Source organism: Festucalex cinctus, chromosome 13 (genome assembly GCF_051991245.1).
Source record: "Festucalex cinctus isolate MCC-2025b chromosome 13, RoL_Fcin_1.0, whole genome shotgun sequence".
Classification (NCBI taxonomy): Eukaryota; Metazoa; Chordata; class Actinopteri; order Syngnathiformes; family Syngnathidae; genus Festucalex; species Festucalex cinctus.
The window spans coordinates 12,803,575-12,825,960 of NC_135423.1; the positions used below are offsets into that span (position 1 = coordinate 12,803,575).

The 22,386-nt window shown below is 38.9% G+C and overlaps 2 protein-coding genes across 6 annotated transcripts; both read right to left on the reverse strand.

The window, feature by feature from the left end:
* Positions 1-539: 539 nt before the first annotated feature.
* LOC144033103 (multidrug and toxin extrusion protein 1-like) lies at positions 540-9,593 on the reverse strand. 5 transcript variants are annotated; one of them, XM_077540934.1, is made up of 17 exons: positions 9,482-9,593; positions 8,296-8,571; positions 6,881-6,962; positions 6,637-6,705; positions 6,407-6,555; positions 6,273-6,315; positions 6,153-6,197; positions 5,476-5,573; positions 5,237-5,334; positions 5,000-5,113; positions 3,388-3,455; positions 3,186-3,294; positions 2,807-2,882; positions 2,070-2,139; positions 1,840-1,972; positions 935-1,029; positions 540-826 (listed from the first exon to the last, which is right to left on the reverse strand). In XM_077540934.1, the coding sequence occupies exons 3-17, from the start codon at positions 6,935-6,937 to the stop codon at positions 545-547; spliced, it is 1,506 nt and encodes a 501-aa protein (XP_077397060.1). In that variant the 5' UTR covers positions 6,938-6,962; positions 8,296-8,571; positions 9,482-9,593; the 3' UTR covers positions 540-544. The 5 variants fall into 5 exon arrangements, with proteins under 5 accessions (XP_077397060.1, XP_077397058.1, XP_077397059.1 ...); XM_077540932.1 differs by having other exon boundaries at positions 6,881-6,982; XM_077540933.1 differs by having other exon boundaries at positions 6,881-6,982; positions 8,296-8,549; positions 9,482-9,588.
* Positions 9,594-10,917: 1,324 nt separating this feature from the next.
* Positions 10,918-19,040, reverse strand: LOC144033556 (multidrug and toxin extrusion protein 1-like). The gene is made up of 17 exons (XM_077541740.1): positions 18,930-19,040; positions 18,768-18,869; positions 17,338-17,406; positions 17,118-17,266; positions 17,005-17,047; positions 16,797-16,841; positions 15,078-15,175; positions 14,030-14,127; positions 13,694-13,807; positions 13,465-13,532; positions 13,255-13,363; positions 13,106-13,181; positions 12,088-12,157; positions 11,859-11,991; positions 11,685-11,779; positions 11,504-11,599; positions 10,918-11,196 (listed from the first exon to the last, which is right to left on the reverse strand). Exons 1-17 carry the CDS (start codon positions 19,038-19,040, stop codon positions 10,918-10,920), a joined length of 1,755 nt encoding a protein of 584 aa, XP_077397866.1.
* Positions 19,041-22,386: the final 3,346 nt, after the last annotated feature.

The window sequence follows — 22,386 nt, forward strand, 5'->3', positions numbered from 1 at the left end:
AGTTCACTGTTATTTTTATTATTGAATAAAGTTTTTCTACAAAGAGGTACTGTTCGATTTTTCCAATGAAAGTTGAAAAAAAATTGATTGCCATGAAATCAATGTATTTGTATCTTGGCTACACATTACCTTTGCTATTAATGCCTAAAATTTGAAATAAACTTTTTGAACACCCAAGTTCCGCTGTTTCACCATGGGAGACATTTACAACATAACACACATAAAACCAAGACGGCAAATTAAAAAAGCTAAATTGTCTTTCCTGTTATTAATGAAATTATATGAAAATGACCCATATACGTAGAATAGGTGAAATACTGCATGGAGTTTTCAAGCTGCCAGCAAAATTGTTGCCTCATTTCACTAGGGTTACATAGGGTAGTTTTGTTGCCACCTGACCAGTTTGTTGTGGTGGTGGGGTTACATTGACGTAAAAGAGATGACAGTGCCATCTGGTGGTTCACTAGCAGCAGTTGCCCTGAATATAAAATACACGTCACATAAATATGACAACTTAAAGCTCTCTGACTCCATGACCATATGATCAATAGCATGTGTTATTGCCCAAGTCTGTTGTAGTCAAATTACTTTTGGGGCACAGGGCCACCGGCAGGGGTACAAGGAAGTACACGCAGGTGCCTGTGGCCAGCAGGGCGAGGAGAGCCAACAATGTGAGGCCCCGTCTCAGCAGCAGTTGGCTCAGAGAGAGCCGTTTGGCGTTCTCCGGCTGCTGTGCGACTATCACGGTGTTGTCTTCACATACGTCAGCCTGGTACTGTTCCTGCACAGCGGCCAAGCGCGTGCTCTTCTGGGCGCGCATCACAGCCTGGGAAAACAAAAATCACAACAATACAAGCAACTTGAGCAATTGCTGTAGTTTATCAGACTGAAGAGCTGTTGAATGGTTCCAATCCGTTGACTCGGTTGCGTTTACCTGTTCTGTTATTTTGTCCCAGTCTATTTTGAAGATAACAATGAAGTAAATGATGGACTGCAAGACAAAGGAAATCATGATCCCCAGCCAGAAACCTTTGCACAAAAATGACAAAAGAATCAATCAGTAAGTAGTTTATTCAATCTCTTATGTCATCTGTATGCACAGTTAATCCCACCTTCATTGCAGAAGTTACGTGATATACACATATTTAAAGCACATATAATGTATTGAGAGAGCAAGAACAATGATAACAAAATATATATTTTTAAACAGTGGAACCATGTAGCAATCTCTCTATGTTTACAGTAAACAAATATAATTGTGTTCAAACTATCAAACTTAATCTATCGTCTCACAATATACATCAATAATCATTCCCAAAGATGTACAGTACAATATGAAATGATCATACGGCCGTCTCTTTCGGTAAGAGTAAAAATCAGGATTACAGATGATATTCAATAATCTCAACAAAAACTAGGCTGCGCTGAAATACTTCCTGTTCTTCAAATGTACACCATTTCAAACTAAAATAAAGTGCCATGGACATAGGACCAGTGGAATGCAAGTATAAACAAGAATTTGATTAAAATAAAAATAATAATAATATAAAATAATCTGCAAAACAGCAGGACCACAAATATGGAACCTGTGATGGAGGCGGTACTGTAGTTGTATTTTGTACACAACATCGATGATGCCCTGGGGCAAAACAAGGACAAATAAAGAAAACACAAAGCAGCAATGTTGGACAACAACAACTGTTTGAACCTGTTTGGGGAACCTGCAGATAAATCAGGGAAGAGCGCCAAAAGCAACAACTGTTCAAACCTGGTTGGGAAACCTTCAGATGAACGAAATCTAAAAGCAACAACAGCAAGACATCTCATGACAGAACTTACCTAAAAGTCCGAGCTTTGCCGCAAACATGAGCGTAATGCCGAGCGGAAGTCCGATGCCATTGAAACAGATGAAGTTAGTCACAGCGGGAATCTTTTGCTTTCCTGTTCCCAGAAAGATGCCCATGCACACAGCCTAGCCAAATGAAATAAATAAAACAAATATTGACTAGTTATTATCACCACAGCCGATAAATAACACACAAATGATGATAAATGAATGATACACTCACCACGAGGCCATCAAAGAACTGAAGGACGCAGCAAACGATCATCACAGTAGACACCAGATTGTTAATCTTCCTGTTTGTTGTTTTTTTTTTAAACATACAAAAATCCATACACAAAATGAACAAAATGAAACATTTTAAAGATTGCTTTTAGTTGCTCCTGACTCCAATGGATGACTGTATAAGATCTCAGTAAAAAGTGGTGAAATTTTATTTTTAAAATAAATACAATAAAAATCACAATATCAATATAATGAAGTAGAAGAAAATAAGTTTTGTTTTGTTTTTTACACACAAAAAAAAAAAATCAAAATTTTGCTATATCAAAGTATTTCTATGAGACAGGTTGTCATTTTACTACATTAAATTTTATTTGTGGGGCATTAAAATTATAATTATAATTTTAGATAGATTTTTTTTCCTTAGAAACAAATATTTTGGTTGTCAAAAATTAACATTATTCTTACAATGTTTTATGATACTAAATTATGTTATTTTAATGAAAAAAATAAACAATTTGCAGGGGATGAAAACAAGAAAATCAGTATTTTATTCAAGCTTTATTTTTTAAAAGAATCTTTAAGTTCAAACCTTTAAGCTAATAATATTTAAATATCACAACTAAAATATATGTAAAGTAAAATAAATGTTTTATTATGGCCACATTTTGACCCCAAAAGGGATTTCTACTTTATTATCTTCTACGGGGATTTATTTTCCCATTCGTCGTGTTCACTCACTGATTGGAGGTGAAGATGAAGCCGATCACTGATTTAGTGGAGCCAAGCACGATACCTTCGACAACTGTAAATGCACCTGAAGACAACACAAACGGTCACTCTGATCTACCGAAGAACATTGGTAGCCTGTGATAAAAAACAAAAAACAAAAACAAAAAATAAAAAAAATAAAAAACCTGTGGAAAATATTTTTTTTTTTTTTCAAGGGAAAAAAAATATATGGAGGAAAATGTCTATTTTTAGTATTAAGAAAGGTATACTTTTTATGTGGAAAAAAAAGATAACTTTTTTTTTATATATATATTAGACATTAAGTCAATTTGTAGGATTCTACAGACATAATTGTGTTGATGAAGAAAAAGGAAAAGCTCCAAATTACCAGCGAGGCTGAGCGCCACCTTGCAGGTGAGGATGGCCCTGCCTGTGTCTCCGGCCCCGAGGGCGTTGCCTACCCGAGCACATACCGACACCTGGATGGCGAAAGGCAACTTAAAAAAAGAAAAAAGAAAAAAGCTTATGAATTCAAGTAGCCAAAACAAATGTGCTAGTTTAACAAACTCTTTATTTAATTATTATTTTACCATGTAGACAAGTGCATACACCATCATCACTGCATGCTGGGCGGACAGCTCATCTTTGCCCAACATCCCTGAACGGCAAAATGACATAATGATAAAACTGCATGATCACAAATGTGCTAAGTAGCTACCTAGCTAGCCACTTATCTAGGTAGTTAGCTATGTAACTATGGCTTCCTAAGGTCTATGTAACTAGGTTGCTAGGGTTGATAGTTGGAGATAGGGAAGTATAGCAAGGTAGGTAGGTAGGTAGATAGGTCGGTAGGTAGGAAGGAAGGAAGGAAGGAAGGAAGGAAGGAAGGCAGGCAGGCAGGCAGGTAAATATGTTGCTAGGTACTAGGAAGGTAGATATGCAGCTAGTTAAGTAGGTTAATTGCTAGCTAGCTAGCTCGTTAGCGAAGTAAGGTAGCTTCGTGGTAAACATGTCTACATCAACGAAAATCTCACCAAACAAAATGCTGACATTGCCAAAAAGGCGCGACAAATGAGAAAGAATGGACTTATCGAAAGCACATGGACAAAAGACTGCTGAATTTTTATTCAAACTAAAGATAACTCTGGTCAACAAAGAACACGAATCGTGAAAAGAGCTGAAGAATTGGCGGCGCTTGAGAGACAACAATAATCACAACACAACATCACAACAACATCATCACTTATTACCCAAAGCTGGAGTTGTATATGATTACTTGCTGACGTTGCCAAGGCTAACTCTTGTTTATACACCTGCATTGATAACATGTATTGCTGTTCCCGTTTGAATCTAAATGTTGTCTGGCTCTAATTCCGTTTGGACATTTGTTGTAACAGTCAAGGCTACATGATGAGGCTGTATTGTGGCTACAATGAAACTGCTGTCAATACGCAAAATGGGGTTGGTGGTCTGGTTCCTGGAATGCGGCTGGTGTGGGCCGCTCTGCTGGGTGAACTAGGCTGGGTAGCGCTCAGGAGTCATCAAGTACTACAAAGTGCTAGCAACAGTGGTGTGCTGAGCTGAGTGAGAATCGAGGCAAAAATTGCTTGAAAGCAAAGGGCAGAATGCAAGCCGATCTACTCTTCTGGAAGCCACAACATGCGTGAAAGCTGATCCGAGGTCAGCGAAGACCCTACTGGTGAAAGAGAAGAATTGCGCTTGCCTTGGCTGCTCGCCTGGCGGGGTGGGCTTGCTGGTGGCGTCTGGGGACCGACTCACCAATACCAAATGACTGGGACTAGCCACAATCTACACACGGACATTCAAGATGAACTGAGCGAACAGTGTCTGGGATAGTATGGGATGGATAACGATAAAAATTAATGACTATTCTAAATAATGTATATGACTGATGCATTGTAGTAATGGGTCGATGGGGACGGGTCTCGAATAAGCCCTTCTTTCGGATGTCAATGTTGCAAATGATTGATGATTGAAGTGATTGATGTAAGCTGAAATGTGTCCGAAAGGAAAAAATGAATAAACCAAACCAAACCAAGGTAAATATGTAGCTAGGGTTGGTAGTTGGGTAGGTGCAAATAGGTGGTAACTGTAGTTACCAAAAGTAGGTATGTCCTGTAGCTGGAGTAGGCATAGTTGGGTAGGTACGTATGTATGGACAGTAGATAAGCCGCAGTTTACCTGCAAAGAATCCACCCAACTCTAAGAGCCACCACTTGAAACAATTCATGAACATGCTTGGAACAGCCAGCCTCATGTAGGACCCCCATTCCTGCAGAGAGTCCATTGACCAGCCTGGAGGAGAAAGGCTGAAAATTATAAAACATTCTGTAAATGTGAGCAAACAACCAAAAGAAGCTAGACGTGGCCATTCCGTTGCGTCAGTAATGCGTCCGACGAGCCCAACTCTGGACTTACCCCCCCATGTTAATACGTGCAGCTTCCTCCAGCGAATGTAAGCAAACAACAGAACACAGTAGCTCATCTTAGCGAGAGCGTTGGCAGCTGCAGATCCACTAGGGGGCGTGGGGGCGGAGGGAGAAGAGAGAGAGAGAGAGAGAGAGAGAGAGAGAGAGAGACAGACAGACAGAAAGACAGACAGACAGACAATTAGTGTATGCAATTTTATGGCTTGACATCAACTAAAATCGACTTACTTCACTCCGAGATCAAGCCAGTATAAGAACAAATAGTTCATCACTAGGTTTAAAACATTTGCCATGGCTGCAGTGTACATCTGTGGAAGTATGATACCCTAGAGTACACACAAACAAATACACAAGCCATTTAGGTACTGACCATTGGGGCCACAATGAAATGACAAAAATAAAATAACGAGATATGAGAATGAAGTTGAATTTTTATTTTATTTTTTGAAGGAAAAGGGTGAAAAAAATCTATTTACGTAGAATTTGTTCAAGATTTTTTTTTTTTTCCAGAAATAAAGTTTTTATAAAGTATTTTTTTTTAATTCATGAAAAAAAGTCACGTCCTAATTTTTACAGGAATAAAGATGTATTTTATTAGATAAAAAGGCCTACTGGTATCCATCCATCCATCCATCCATTTTCTTGACCGCTTATTTCTCACAAGGGTCACGGGGGGTGCTGGCGACTATCTCAGCTGGCTGTGGGCAGTAGGCAGGGGACACCCTGGACTGGTTGCCAGCCAATCGCAGGGCCTTACCGGTATTTTTGTTGTTGTTTTAAAGTCTGATTCTTTCAGGTTTTGTTTTTTTATTGCAAAAGAAAAGAACATCATCTTGACCTCAAGAATGATTCAGTTCCAAGCTATGGTAAATCCTTAAATAAATACATATGGCGCATGAGCTCACCTGGTTCTGCAAGTAAGATGCTTGAAGATTGTGCAGAAACATTGTCTAACAGACAATGATAGAATACCACTGTATCATAATGTCAACATGCTCATTTTGCACAGTAACGTTGCAACTTACTGGCACAGTCGGCAAGGATGTTATGATGTACAGATGCGCAATTCTGAAATGAGGAGCATGGCTTACGCATTCAAATACACAATTACTCTTAACAGGTGTGTGGTGGGTGGGTTGTTATTCAGTTGGTTTGTTACCGGGTGACCACGGGGTCCTGGCCCATGAGCAGCAGGAGGCTCCGGGCGTTGATGAGCAGGGCCCAACAAGGCAGACAGAACAGCAGCAGGATGAGGATGCCTCGCTGCAGGATCACGCCTACGCACAGCAAGTTCTTACCGCCGAACGTCTGTTGTGGACACAGTTGTGTGCATATTTATGAAAATACTGCAACGATTACGGTATAGGATAACACGAAGGATTTTCAAACCTGGGAAATCAACGTATCACAAGCTAGAACAAGACCGAATCCCGTTGCCGCTGCAGTGATGTTGATGGTCTGAAATGAAGCGCAAATGTATGGAGATTTTAAAGGGGGGTTTGGTATCAGACTTGCACATTTATGTAGTGTTTTCGCTTCATTTCTTTACAAATTAGACAAAAAGGTAAATGTATTCCCAGTTAAAGAGGGGGTGGTTGCGCCAACTAATGTGATAGAAGAGAAAAGCACTTACGGCAGATGCTAATCCATATCCAGCTATCACATTATTGCCCAAACGTCCGCAGAACATAGTAACCACGAAGGGAATCAGATAACTGAGGAGCCGAAAAAGCAACTAGTGACAAATAATGACACACAGACAAAACATTAGGCACAGTCCAACAAGATAATCATGTCTCCAAATAAGGTAGTGTTTATATTATTATTATTATTATTATTATTATTATTATTATTATTATTATTATTATCATTTTTCCCCGATCATTATAATGTTTTACATTGAATTTTCCTTCATTTTTAATTTTGCAGTTAATTTTCTATTTAGGTGTAATGTCCCTCAAGACTCTATCCTACCTCACATTTTAGTTCAACTGTGGCATTTTTAGATAAAATAGTCATTTCAATTATGATATTTGAATAGAATTGAAATGTTTTGTTTACTGTTTATGTATTAAATGCAGTGGTTGTACAAAGAGGTTCGAAACTTGTGTCCACTGTATGCTCTGTATTTGTATTACATGTATTATTATTAATCATGATATTGTACAAATATTTTCCATCAAATCAATTTGTTTTTTGCCTCGTGTTCATTATTTAATTTCATTATTTAAACGTTAACGTTTTTGTTCTTTCAACATTAGTATTTTTTGCTTTATGTTGATTTCATCGCTTCATGTTGATTTTTTCTTGACCGCTTATTCCTCACAAGGGTCGCAGGGGATGCTGGAGCCTATCTCAGCTGGCTTAGGGCAGTAGGCGGGGTACACCCTGGACCGGTCGCCAGCCAATCGCAGGGCACACAGAGACGAACAACCATCCACACTCACAAGCGCACCTAGGCACAATTCGGAGCGCCCGATTAACCTGCCACGCATGTTTTTGGAATGTGGGAGGAGACCGGAGTACCCGGAGAAGACCCACGCGGGCACGGGGAGAACATGCAAACTCCACCCAGGAAGGCCGGAGCCTTGACTCGAGCCCGAGTCCTCAGTACTGGGAGGCGGACGTGCTAACCAGTCCCCACCAGCCGCCCATGTTGATTTCATGATTTATTAAATGAATTAGTCATGTTTGTGCTTTGTTTCTAAATATTTTATATTCAATTATACATAGCCCATTTATGTATCATATTTGTATATTATTATTATTATTATTATTATTATTATTATTATTATTATTATGTTCATAATTTTTATTTTCTTTCTATTTAGTTACAAATTTTGATCCTTTTAGAGCTTGGTTTTCTTTGGTGTTAGAGAAAATGTGGACACAGCATGGTGGTCATGTGAGACCCAATTAGGAGTTCTGAATACATAATTATAAATTGCACAATAACACAATAACAAACATATTTCTCTATAAATACTGTAGCTCTTATCAATGTGTGCATGGAGAATAAATCATGAATAAACAAGTGTGCCACCTTACCAGAGGCCCAGCCATCCTGAAGATGTGGCGCACTTCTTCTCTGTGGCTCAGGGGCATCTTGGGACAGCTCCTACTGCAGAAGAACATCTTACCACTCGGACCTTCCACCATGTTTTCTTCTACACCACGCACTCCAGTGCATGAACACTTCTCTTCGACTTTTTTCTCGTTTGTTGTCACTTCAAAAGCCACTTCCAGGATGTCACAGTGGCTGGAGCGCTTGCTTGTTTCCTTTGGAGCCCCGCTAAGTGCAGCTGAAAGAGCGAATGGCGCAACCTAAAACAAGAGCTCATAAAAGTTCATTTTGAGCGCAAGTTTATTTTTTTTAAGTGTTAGTAGATTGCCTTATTGTTTATCAAATTACATAAAACTGATACAATTGTAAAAACAAAACAAAAAACAAACCGTTCGTAACAGTAAGTGGTTCTGAAAATGGATAGATGGACATTTGACTTTGATGTAGTTACTGCTAGATCAGTATAGCACCACGTTGATTTCATACATCATATGACGTGACATAGAGCTTTGTTATGACAGATTTGGTACTATGGTTTTGAAGTGATTGCTCTTTTTTTGCCTCATAAGGACTAAAGGGCTCCTCAGTTGTTCCCTTCATGGCTATTTTTACAGAGTTAGGGCTCGCACTAGCCTACCAATTAATCTTGGCTCTAAGACCTTTGAATAAAAACTTCAGGAAATGATGTTATAAAGTCATTTGTTTTTGTGAAGTATTAAAGGCTTTTTGTATGACCCGTGAGCACAAACTCTGATTTGTCCCACAAAGTATTCTACTAATGTTATCAATGACACTGTAATAAATTAGCTTTTTAAGTGTATTCAATATGCAATTGAACCAATTTTTTTGGGTGGTATTTTGCTGAAGTTAGTGTGTGACTCTATATGATCGCAATAGAAGTGAAATAAGAGTTTTGAGTAGTATGATATACTGTAGTGACATTCCTTGCAGCGGTGCTACATGACTAACTGGTTTCACCAACTGACGACTGCAACTAATTTCAATTTAAACAGGCATCTGTTTGGATACTATAATTAGCTTCTATCTATGTCATCAAGTTCAAATAGACCATCCATCCACGTTTGTAAAATGGATGGATGGATTTTGAAAAAGATATTTTCATAGTTTTACATTTGTTGTACCACCTGTAACGGAAATTTAGGTACCCACCTGCTTATAATTTGAAAGTAGTTATTGTTATCACTCTTTGACAATGATCTCCAAACCTTTTGGCTTAGTCCCACGGGCCACTTGTAGGCCTGTAGCTGTGATGCAACATCCTGTATAAAGCTATCATCTCTTCACTTCAAAATAAAAGTCCAATGTAGATAGTTGTACCACCTTGACATTTAGGAAATGCAAATTGCTGGACAAAAGTTTTGTATTGTAATTATTCTAACAGCTTTTAAAGTATTGATACTCAGCACACTCAGCCTGGAATCTTCTGCAGAATGACTTAATGCTAAAGGAACTGGTGTCCTTAAATGTTTTTAATTCTAAATTGAAAGACATGGGAACAGCTTCCATACCTTGTCGATGTTTTTAGCTTGGCTGTTTGAATAATTTTATTGATCATTTAATACAAAATGTTGTCATTTGTACATTTTTAATTTGTCTCATTGTTGGTGTTGCCTGTCTTGGCCAGTTCTCTCTTACAAAAGAGGGTTTTTATGTCAACGGGACCAACCTGGTTAAATGAAATGGAAAAAATTATATTGGGGAAAAATATTATTCAAAAGACTTCACACATAAACTAATGCCAAAGTTTTTTACTTTGACTAACATTATCAAAATAATTTTCAATAGTTTTCTTAGTTAGATCACTTGGAATTTTGCTCCACCTGGCATCTCATGTGTGAGGGGCCAAAACATACAATAATTTAATTATTTGAATTTACTGAAAAAATTATCAAAATTAATCTAATTAAGCCGTTCACACTTAGGTTTTTGTGCTTTTTCTTTACAAGTGCACACTGTAAAAAAAATAAAAAAAAATAAAATAAAAAGTTCCTTCTAACATACTGCACGTCAATTACTGGTGTATACATACGAAATATAAGATTTAATAAGATGGAATAAAATATGAAAAGGAAAAAAAACTAAAATATATTCACTTTTTGTGACTTTTTATACTGTTGGCTTTTTTTCAGCTTTTCTTCTTCTTCTTATTATTATTATTATTATTATTATTATTATTATTATTATTATTAATATTATTGCATTTTTCCCTCTTTTATTTCGGGATAGGCTAAAGTTTACATCACTGACAGGAAATTGTCGTGATATTGACTATTGTACTCACATTTCCCAATTGTGACAGGAAATTGTTTTTATTTGTTTCATGAAGTAGAAAAGACTTTCAGTCTCATTAGTTTTTATTTTTTTTATTTTTTTTTTTATTTTTTTTTAGCTCAATACAAGCATAGCCTACTTCAAAAAAAAAAGGAAAGGAAACAAACTAAAATCAAAGAAGTTAAAAATGTTCTTAAAGTGACCTTGTTGCTACATACAACACAGCGATGAGAATAAAACTGATCCAAATTTAGAGTCTTATCTTCTGTATGACCTTGACAAGAAAGGATGCGGATTGGTGGTTTCATCCTCGTTCACCAGTCCAGCATCGTAACAGTTTGCGGGGGACTGTGTGTGGCATTCATGCTCGTCAGGTTGGCGTGGAGCAAAAGCGTGCTCTCGGGCGGCGGGACCAGGAAGTGCACACAGGTACCCACTGCCAAGAGGCCCAGTGCCGTAACCATGGTGATGCCTCGGCGGAGAACCAGCTGGGAAACGGAGAGATGACCGGTGTCCTCCCTGTCGCCAGGCGGAGTCTTCGAGCCGCCGTCGGAACATTCGCCGTTCACGTGTATGAAGCCCTCCATTGATTTTATTGTTTTTGAGTAGAGGCGCAAGACAGTTGGGGTCAATTAGTAAGTTAATTAGATAATTAGCTAGTCAGCAAGTTAGTCAATAACTGAGTCACTCAGTTCATTCTTTAGTTTGCTAGTTAGTCAGCTAGTCAGTAATCAGCCACTCATGTTGGCTACTTAGGCAGCAAGATCATCAATAATCAATAAGTGTGTCAGTCAGTTATTCGTGAGTTAGTTAGTTGATTATTCAGTCACTAAGTCAGTTGGTTAATTAGTTAGCTAGTTGGTGGCTCAGTTTGATCAGTCAATGTGTTTAACTTACCTTGTGCTGGAGTTGTGTCTGTTCTCCATTTTGGTTATTAGCTGCAGCACTTATGTTGAGTAACGGCACATTTGACTTCGCCTGCGCTCGTTTCAGCGCCTGCAAAACAACAGCCACACAACTAACACTTAAAAAAAAAAGAAAAAAAAAAGTCTTTATTATTCGGACTTCGAAGGTGCTCCACCTCATGTGTGATGTTCTTCCAGTTGAGTTTGAAGATGACCAAGAGGGAGAAGGCGGATTGTAGGATCACAGAAATGAGGAGCCCCAGCCAGAAACCTGAGGAAGAAAAACAACCAAAACACTGAGGGATGACCCCCGTCTTGTTTGTGTCAAAAAAAAGTCATCAGGTAAATACCTAAAATGTTGAGTTTGGCCACGAACATCAGCACAATACCGATGGGGAGGCCAATGCAGTAGTAGCCGAAGAAGTTAGCCACTGCGGCTATCTTTTGCTTTCCCGTTCCCATAAAGATGCCCGCGGACACGCCCTAAAGCAGGGCAAGCAAAAAAAAAAAAAGTATTTTGTATCTTGGTGGACTTTTGAAAATACATTTGTGTATGGATTCAAAGTTTTTCTTACACACCACAATGCCATCAAACAACTGTAGGAAGCAATAAACGACCATCAAGCGAGACAGCAGATTGATGATGTTTCTGAAAGGAGGTCATGTTAGGAACATTTTCTGATACATTTCCTCATCTAGTACTGATTTTATTCTCTAGATTTTTACTGTTCTTGTGAAATAATGTAGATTTTTTTTCCGGGGGGAAAAAGGTGATTTTTGTTGTTATTGTTATAAAAAATATAGCAAAAAAGGCAAACACAAAATTTATCATGGAATATTTCAATTGTCACTGGAATCAGTTTAATAATATTAGATTATTTTCCTCATAATACCATAACTTTTTTGAATAAAATTAAAATATTCCTTGATAATTATGAGCTTCTGAAAATATTACCATATTTTCTTTGAAAATGTATTGTCACGTCAATTCAGATTTTTTTTTTTTCAGTTCTCAAAACATTTGAGTAAAATTACAACTTTTTCCCCGCAGAATTCCACATTTGACTTTGAAGCATTACTGTAAACCATTTTTTTTGGTAATAAATAACTAATTTATTCATGTAATCACAACTTTAAAAAAAATGATTTATTGAGAAATCAAAACTTGTATTGTCCTAATATTTAAAACTCTCTCAGACGGTGTGAAACTCATTTTTGTCACGGGTCACATGACCAGGCCGTTATGACCATGAAGCTGAATAAATTTATGATCAGCTCATATTACATATACACAACAAATTGATAAATAACTACTTCTGCAGTCAACGACCAGCTCAATTATTATGACATTAATTTTAAAAGGAGAATTGGTAACAAAATGTTTGAAATAAACATTTTTAAAAGTCGAGACAATCTGCGAGTATGGTAGAACATCAAGAAACAAGAAGTCGATGCATAAATTTTGCTTGGCAGGCCACATAAAATGATGTGGTGGGCCGTATCTGGCCCCCGGGCCTTGAGTTTGACACCAACCCCCCAATATCATATTTTTTTTTTCTTGTAATAATTACGATGTGAGATTAATGAAGAGCCTCACAGATCAGAGGTGAAGAGGAAGCCGATGATGGATTTGGTCGCTCCGAGCACGGTTGCTTGAACAATGGCTAAGCCGACTGCAACAAAAACAAGGAAGGCATTGCGAGGCGCCAAATTGCGAACGACGAGTAGCAAAGCAGCGCGTCTGACCTGAAAGCGCCAGCGCCACCTTGCAGGTGAGGAGCGCTCCTGCAGTGTCCCCGGCGCCGAGGGCGTTGCCCACGCGGGCGCATGCAGCCGCCTGGATGCCGAGAGTCACCTGCAAATTGTGTGTGGAATGAAATGAAATGAAATGCACACAGCGACGTTGACTGTATGAGGACACAAAACGGCCACCAGTACAAGATTTGCTCACTATACCATGTAATTTAAGTTTCCCACTGTTATCAAGGCATGTTGGACTGCCAGTTCATTTTTACCCAGCATCCCTGCCACACACGAGACACAAAATCAGCAATATTTAGAAGTTAAATTGGAAATCGTAAAATAAATTGGAGAGCAGAAAATAAAAAAAAGAAAAGGAAAAGAAAAAAAGGAAAACAAAGTATAAAAAAAAAAATACAAATACATTTATGAATGACATATTTACCTGCAAAGAAGCCTCCAAAGTCATAAATCCACCATTCAAAACACGTCATGAGTGTGCTGGGGATGGCCAGTTTCATGAAGGAGCCCCACTCCTGCAGCGACTCCACAGACCAGCCTGCAGGGGGCGCGAGACAAAAACTTATTGAAGACATGCCAGACACAACAAAAGCGAGGCCCACTCGCTGAAACATCAGTTATATTATTGTCTTGTCTTATCAAGCTTTGTTTATGGCATTCACATGCGTTTCCTGAAGGAATATTTAAATGAGCTTTATTTGCCATTGCAAATATCTGGACTGGACTTTTGTATATGGAGGATACAAATGATGTATGTCACCTCCCCATGTCGTTTTATGCAGCTTCTTCCACCAGATATAAGCAAACAGGAAGGCACAGATGTAGATTTCTGATAGGGTGCTCGCTGCTGCAGATCCACTGGGGCAAGAAAATATCAGAAATGTGTATAACACAACACACCACACATCAAGGCTCAAAGTAACTTTTTTTTGAGACGCCAGTTGTGACCGCAGGGAACTAACTTTTTTTTTTTTTTTGCTGTAGAATCAAGTGTCATTGCACATCCACTACAGTAGGTGGCAGTGGCACTCTCATTGTCAAAGAGTGCGGAAGGAGTATTAGCTCATCAAAGTGTACTTACAACAACTTTACTGACAAATATTTTCTTCTTATTTTGGGGAGCATTGCAAAAAAGTTTGTGAAGCACTGCTCTATTAACTCATTCACTGCCATTGACGGAAAAATACGTCAAATCCGAATGTGTTAAATCAGACACATAACATTACTGATACTATTTTACTGCGGAGTGTAGTTAAAAAAAAAAAGTTTTCTATGTTGCTGTTCAATGTTGGACACTTGCCGCTTTAATGTAAATCCAGCCATATTTCTGTGAAACGTGTACTCACGTAGGCACTTACACGTTTACACGACGTGAATCTTAGGTCAGCTTAGCAAGTAGAATTGCTTCTCAGTAAATAAAGATGACTCGACTTGGCTCAGTCTTTCCTCGTCATCCCTGAGTGACATTCTTTTTTAAAAGTGTAGCTTATTTGTCACCGACTGACTTAATAGCGATTCCACACGTGTTTAGTCACACTTGCTAGCCAGCGAAAGCTCGTTGCTAGCTAGCTGACGTAGCGTAAGTAGCACCAAACTTGCATCGACCTCGACTATAGTCACACGTAAGTGAAGCTTTTTGGGACCGTTTTGGCAGTCCAATTATTGGGAAGCAAAAATCTGTGATCTCAGTTTTGCTCTTCAATGTATTTTGATGAAGTGTAAAATGCCAATTTTGACTCTGAAATTATGATGTGAGCCTTGCATACAGTACGTGCGTGTGTGTGCGCGTGTGTGTGTGTTGGACTTACTACACTCCGAGATCGAGCACAATAATGAAGATATAGTTTGTGAGCAAGTTTGCCACGTTTGCCAGGGCGGCAGCGTACATCTGTGGTAGTATTATCCCCTTAAACGACGACAAGACAGTACAATGAATGAGAATGGATGCTTTCTAATGCACTGGTGCCTTGAGATATCAGCAACCCGACTTCAGAGTTTTTCACGATATGAGACCTTGTTGGGACAATTTTTTTCTTCTCTTTGACTGGCATGCAAAACTTTCAGATAGCCTCCGAATGCTGTGTGATGGGAGTGAATACAACTTACTTCACATCAAGCAGCAGTTTGGCAGATAGTGAACAATTCTTCAAAAAAGACGCTTCGAGCTCTTTATTGTGATTCCCAGTTGATGTTTACTGTCACACTAAACATAAAACAAAAATTACACGTGTGCTTAAAATGGCCACATTATTTTTGCTTTGGATAACTGAGGAAGGATGTAAAATAATATAACAAGACTCACAGGAAGAATTTTTTTTTTCAACAAATATTGCTGAGTTGTTTTTTTTGTAAACATCCATCCATCCATTAGCTCTATGTATTTCAGTATATCTTTATTATACTGACCCCTGGTGGCCAAGGTGTGCACACCAGAAGGAGCAGAAGAATGTCCACTGAATTAAATCAAAAAAAAATGTTTCATTCTTTTCACTGTATTTAATGTAGTCATTTTGTTTTAAAGTACTGGGCAAATAAGTGCTGTTGTTGATTTTGTTTTGTAATGCTTCATTTCAATGAGGCAGGATGATTTATACAATTGTTTTGAGTTACGTCCAAGGTCACGGAACAAATTAAACTGCAACTCATATCCCAAGGCACCACTGTATACATTTTACAGTATATATACCACAGAGCAGCAAGTTAATTTATGTACACTATCAATAAACTATCAATAAAGTTAGGTTTGTGCTCCCATGAACACTGCCTAGCAAACAAAAGTTATACAAATATGTAACCCAACAAGGCAATCTTTGGCCTTGGAGACTTGTGTTATGACAGTTTTATGTTTGATAGCAAGTCATGAAACTTTGCACCACACTCAACCCACTTTCACTGACAAAAAACAATGTTCCACAATTTAGCGTCATCCATCTGTCTCGTTAGTATATATTGTATATGATTCAATATGTGGTAGCATATGTTGGCAGCAATCAGATAAGGAGTACACTTGTGCGCACCCATGGAAAATGGATAACTTCCTGTGTCTGTTCAAGCATTGCATCTATAGGCTTTTTTTTGTGGCTCTACTTGTGATTTGACCCCCTACAAAATTTCATGTTGCTTGGGGAAACTGGCTTTGGTGGCAGAATTTTCAAAACTGCCAAGACTCATCAAAGTCCTCGCAATTTGTTCATAAGTCTAGTTAGTAGATGGGCTTCAAATTTGGCATCAGCCAAAGACTTCAATATCTGAAGGAACACTAGAAATGGATAAGATGAACCTAAAATGGTGTCATCAAACCAAACTGGCAGACCTCTTGTGCCTTTTCAGGGATGGCTTCATGAGACTTTTTTTTTTTGTAGGTCTACTCATGACAGACACGCCCACTAAATTTCATCAAAGTCAAACAAGCTTCGGGGGCTGGATTTTCAAAATGCACAGCGTTTGAACAAGCCCTCAAAATGTCATCTGACTTGAAGTAACAACAATGAAGGAACTAATATGTATGTGCATGTGTGTTTCTGCACCTGATTCTGAAGGTAGGACACCTGCAGATGATGCAGAAACATTGCCTAAAGGCCAGACAGACATTGATGAGTCACATCAGAATACAGCAAAAGACTGAAACGGACAAATTTGCATCCAAAACAACCAGTGGTAGGCCGTGCATTTGCTACCTTGCTCTCCACCACGTCCACAATCATAGAAACCGGCCCACCACTGAAAACAACTTACAGGTATTGCCGGCAGGTATGCCGTAATGTACAACTGCGCAATTCTGAAATCACAAAGAACAACATATAAACACACTTGGATGATCGTGACGGCGATGTGGTCACGTTAGTTACCGGGTGACCCCGGGCTCCTGGCCCATGAGCAGCAGGAGGCTCTGTGCGTTGAGGAGCAGACCCCAGCAGGGCAGACAGAACAGCAGCAGGATGACGACGCCTCGCTGCAGGATCACGCCCACGCGCAGCAGGTTCTTGCCGCCGAAAGTCTGCCACACGTTGGCTTTATTTAGTGTTCAAGTCGAGTACGAGAGGTGACAATGCGCGAGTTTTCCCAGACCTGAGCAACCAAAGTATCAAGCGCGAACCCCAAACCCAGGCCTGTTGATGCAGTGGTCACATTGATGGTCTAAAGAAGAAAGATAACAAATGAGTTGATTAAGTGTGATGAGTCACACTGCAAACTTGTTTCATGATGGTCACGGCAATCACATATTGATTACATCACAATTGTATCCAAAAGAAAGCATGCGTCGCCGATGAAAAGCATTTTTTTTTCAGTTTTAAAAGAAAAAAAAGGAAAACATGTTTCTTTCTCCCAAAGAAAAGCTTCTATTTGATGAAATCTGTCCAAAAACAGTTGTCTATATTGTTATTGTTAAAACAAAAGGAAGCATCTCCAAATATGACCACAAAACAGAAAACATTTTTAAATTTTTTTAATTTTTTTTCTTTTGTCTATTTTTTTTTTTTTGAGTATGGGTGGAAAGTGCTTGTTCACTATCTCAGAATAAAAAGGATGTATGGCCAAGTTATTTTAACTTTTCTTCTTTTTTTTTAAGTAATACGCTTTTGGATACTTCCAATAATTACCATTGATTTAAAAAACATAAGAAAATTTTTGTTGCTGTAAAGCAACAAAAAGCATGTAAGCATGTATCTTGAAATATAGCCACAAAAATATTTGTTGTTGTTGTATTTATACAAAGAAAGAAAATAGGGATGTTAATTTTTTCCAGACTGATACGAGTACTGAACTCTTGAGTAGTCACTGATACCGATACCAAGTACTGATATCTCTAGTAATTTTATGCATAACAAATTCCCCCCAAAAAACAATGACCGTTAATTTTAAAGAAAGACCTATAATATTCTTGTATAGCATTTTTACTTACAATTTCATGAAATTATACGGCAATTTTCTATTCTTCTAATTTCTGCCACAAGATGGCAGCTGATACTGGTATTGAACGACGTCGTCACGAGTGCCGATACCTTTAATTAAGGCTTGGCATCAGCCCGACAGGATATCTGGTATCGGTACTCGCCCATCCCTGGAAAAAGCAATGTTGTCCAATGGAAAGCTTGCATCCCCAACTAAATCCATGCCTCTCCAAATATATGCAGTATATCTCAAATATATATATATGTATATATTTTTGATAAAGAAAGTGTTGTCCAATGAAAAGCATGTATCTCCAAATGAAAAGCATTTACTATACACCCGAGTAATTTTTGTTGGTTTGATTTGAGATAAAAAGGAGTAAAAAATATGCCAACAGTCCGCATGTCCAAGTTATTTTTGGGATAAAAAGAAAGAACAATCTCCATTGAAAAGCATGCAAATCCAAGTTATCTTTGTATCGTAATTGAAAAATACCAATAGAATAATCCCCATTGGGGAAAAAAAAAAAACAGTGAAAGCAACCCAGCGGGAAAAGACGCCATGGATGTAACCGTCATGCACAGTCACTGGGGACGACTACTTACAGCGGACGCTAATCCGTAGCCGGCCATCACCTCGTTGGTCAGGCGTCCGCAGAACATCGTCACCACGAACGGAAGCAGATAGCCGAGAATCCGAGCCAGCAACTGGGAAGGGGTGCGGATGAGCGATCCCGATACTTTGCGAAGTAAAGCAGGCGTACTTACCAGGGGCCCCATCATCCTCAAGAGGTGGTAGACCTCCTCCCTGAGGGCCCAGGGGAGCTTGCGGCGCATCCAGCTGCAGCAGAAAATCTTGTCGCTGGTGGCCTTCTCCATGTTTGTGTAGAGAGCGCGTGTCACTCTCTTAAGTGTCACCCGTTTGTCACTCTGTCACCTTGATCAGCTCTTGTTATGCAAACCTTAAAGGTTACTAATTAATCCCCCGCAGGCAAACGGTCAGACAATCTTGATCTTGACACACTTCAGTGGTCATTGTATTCCGCTGCTGTTGGCAATACCATTTAAAATTCTAATTGAATATTATGAAATAGTTCTATAGGCAACTCAATTTCAACCTACGGCAAAACGGCACACTTCAATTCATCTGAGGGACTGTATACTGTATGTGCGAGGTGCTGCTGTTTTGGTTACCAACAAAATTCATGGGATTAACATAGAGCAGTAAATGTCACGAAAGACGGCATCTGCGCCTAATTCAAGATTTTTAATACTGCACACGGAATGCTTTACATGACCCCACACTTTAATTAATCATATGTGCTCCAGTGCTGCTGTTTTGTTTAGCAACAGAACTCAAATGGTTCAAAATTTAGCGTTTTAGTGTCAAAATTGTCTATGAATTGCTGCCATTTTTTTCTAATAGCAAAAATTAGGCCTTTATCTAACGCAAATGTTTACAGTATTTGAGAAGTGGATGTTAGCCCGACATCTATTTGAGTAGAAGCACAGTACTGTACTTAAAAGAGAGAAAAAAAATCATCCATTCAAGCAGAGAACGCCATTTAAGGAAATACACTAACCAATAATAAACTAAGAACCTAACTAACCTAATACTACGATGCCATACAGTTAAATCATATAAACTTGGGTGCTGTTGTTTTTGTTAGCAACAGAGCTCAAATGGACTCGGTTTATTAATGCCGATAGCATTTTATGAATAACCTGTATTTTTTTTTCTCTCTCTCCAAGAGTGAAAATGACTTGAGGGAGAACATTTTTATCTAAAGTCGATTCGGTGAGTATTTGGAGCCTGGCGTTTATAGTTTGGAGGAAACATGTTAAACAGATATAAACAGCTTGGCTCTATTCAGCTCATACACATCCTTTACTAATCATGTTGTGGCTTCCCTTTTTCTTGCACTCTAAAGTGAATCCTGTTTGCAGAGGGATAAATAAATGCACAGCGGCAAAAGTGAAGCAGTCACCACCGAGTGACAGCGACCCATCATCGCCCGCCTGCTCTCAGATAGTGAAACATCATTTCCACGTCTGGTGTATTGATGATGATGCACTCCACTTCCCGTCGATTGGCGTCTAGCTGGATTTGCCGCCGCATATGCAATCTCACGGCGACTACGGCTTTGGGGAGTATTATTTCCCTCACAGGTGGCTGTGAAATGCACAAAATGATTTCCATGCGTGACCGAGTGCCGTCTCCTGTCTCGTCTGATTGGTTCTTGTTGAGATGCGCTCCAAAGGGCCTTGAAGCCCTCCTCCAGAGAAATCTCATTTTCACTGGATGGGCACAAATGTGTAGCGTTGCGTGATGGAGGACGTCATTTCAGCCGTCAGCACAAAATCAGGTAAATAACAAGTAAAGGGTCCAAAAATGGAGCTTCGCTGTCTCCATGGCAACAGAAACACTGTAAGGGAGGAGACTGTAATGTGTGATGGAAACACCCTAAAAAAAAAAAAAAAAAAAAAGTTTTACATCAAGATGATGGTTCAGGTTCACACATGAGCTGCACCAGTTTGTAATTGTCCATAGATGATGCAAGGAAGTAATGTGATCAATTAACGTCTAAAGACCAAAACTTGATGGCATCACTATGTGACTATGGGTCTCTTCTTTTTATTGGGAATATACTAGTTACATAATTTGGTTGCTTGCTCTAAAGAGGAGTGCAGCAAAAAACAGCAGCAGCAACCTCCAAGTATCAACAGTTTATTCGCAAAGTGTTTTAGCTGCTATCTTGAGATAAGGCACAATTCCTGTCCTGCAGCTACAGGAGCATCCCGTGAAGCTTTGCTCTCGTCACAGACAACTCCATCTTACATGATTCAAAACAAGGTCATACCGCTGAATAAATGCTTTACATAAATGCTGTGCACTTCTATAAGAGCTTATATGGGATAACTTAATTACATTATTAGAACAGACATCCATTTGAGTGGGAGCGACTATTTGAGGAAGTAGGCATAGCATTGAATAATTATGCTAGCTAACTAGTCAGTTACTTTGCTAGCTAACTAGCTAACTAACTAAAAGGGATTTATGGAACGTACATCACTTATTTGGACTGGGCAACACTATGGGTAACAAATGCCATAGCGTTTGATTAACTATGCTAGCTAGCTTGTTAGCTAGCTAGCTAACTACAGAGGGGGAAACAAAAATGTTATTAGGGGTAACACATGGTGGTATTTGATGTCACAATAGAAGCTTTAACAACCACTTACAAACAAATACATTAACTATCTCTTTAAGAGGCACCTGTGGGAGGCGTGGCACTTAATTTAAGTGGCAACACTTCGGACAACAAATCAGGGAATGACACTCATTTATGTTTACATTTATTTACTTGACTACCAGCTATTATTGTTATTATTATTATTATTATTATTAAGGTGACACGAGTCAGACACATGGTCATAGCTAGCTAGCAGCTAGTGACACCATAAGGTGGCTATGTAAAGGTGTGGTACTTAATTCAGTTAGGGCATGGTATCCACAAGTAAATGAGCAAGGACCACTAATTGAGAAAATACAATAATTAACTGTAATATTAAATGCCATTCACATCTTAGGTAACAAGCACAATGCTGAGAGCCCTTAAAATAGCAATAGTAATAACAAAAACAAGAACTGTGACACACAATCAGAGTAAAGTGAGTGATGCTGAGTGGAAGTGACACCTTTGCTCAGCACAAAATGACGACACGTCCACTGGCGGCATTTTGTCTTTGACAAGGCAGAGTGTGACAAGCCCCAAGAGCTCCTGGCTTTAAATCAATTAATAAATGCCACACGGCTGTCATGTGCACTGAGCAGCTCCGCCCATTTGGAACTGTCACTTGTCATTTGCTAGCATGCGCCGTGTCTCGTCTTTATCAGGCAGAAAGGTGGATCGTTTAAAGGGATACTTGACTGACGTTTAACTATTTTCAGCAGTAAAAAGGTAATATTTTGTTGAGAATGAATTTGATAACATAATTTTTCATGTACAATTGATATTTTAAAAACACATTTTTCCACTTGCATCTGACTGAAAATAACATCCTAGATGCTCAGGAAACAGGTAACAACCAATTACGGCTCACCTCTTTTCTGGGTTTGGTCATGTGACATTTGCGAACTGTGCCATGATTGGTCGTTACCTGTTTCCTGAGCATGCGTTATGTCGTCTTCAGGCGACAGCAAGTGACCAAATGTGTTTTTACT

What these genes read in the sequence shown, in the direction of transcription:
- LOC144033556 (XM_077541740.1), bottom strand. Translation starts at nt 19,040, where the DNA reads ATGGAGAAGGCCACCAGCGACAAGATTTTCTGCTGCAGCTGGATGCGC. An exon ending in CAGGAGCCCGGGGTCACCCG is followed by an intron (nt 17,048 to 17,117) that starts GTAACTAACGTG and finishes TTGTGATTTCAG; the next exon opens with AATTGCGCAGTTGTACATTA. An exon ending in GTGCTCGATCTCGGAGTGTA is followed by an intron (nt 14,128 to 15,077) that starts GTAAGTCCAACA and finishes TTCTTGCCCCAG; the next exon opens with TGGATCTGCAGCAGCGAGCA.
- LOC144033103 (XM_077540929.1), bottom strand. Translation starts at nt 8,743, where the DNA reads ATGTCCATCTATCCATTTTCAGAACCACTTACTGTTACGAACG. An exon ending in CATCTTACTTGCAGAACCAG is followed by an intron (nt 5,574 to 6,152) that starts GTGAGCTCATGC and finishes TGTGTACTCTAG; the next exon opens with GGTATCATACTTCCACAGAT. An exon ending in GGTGGCGCTCAGCCTCGCTG is followed by an intron (nt 2,883 to 3,185) that starts GTAATTTGGAGC and finishes TGTTGTCTTCAG; the next exon opens with GTGCATTTACAGTTGTCGAA.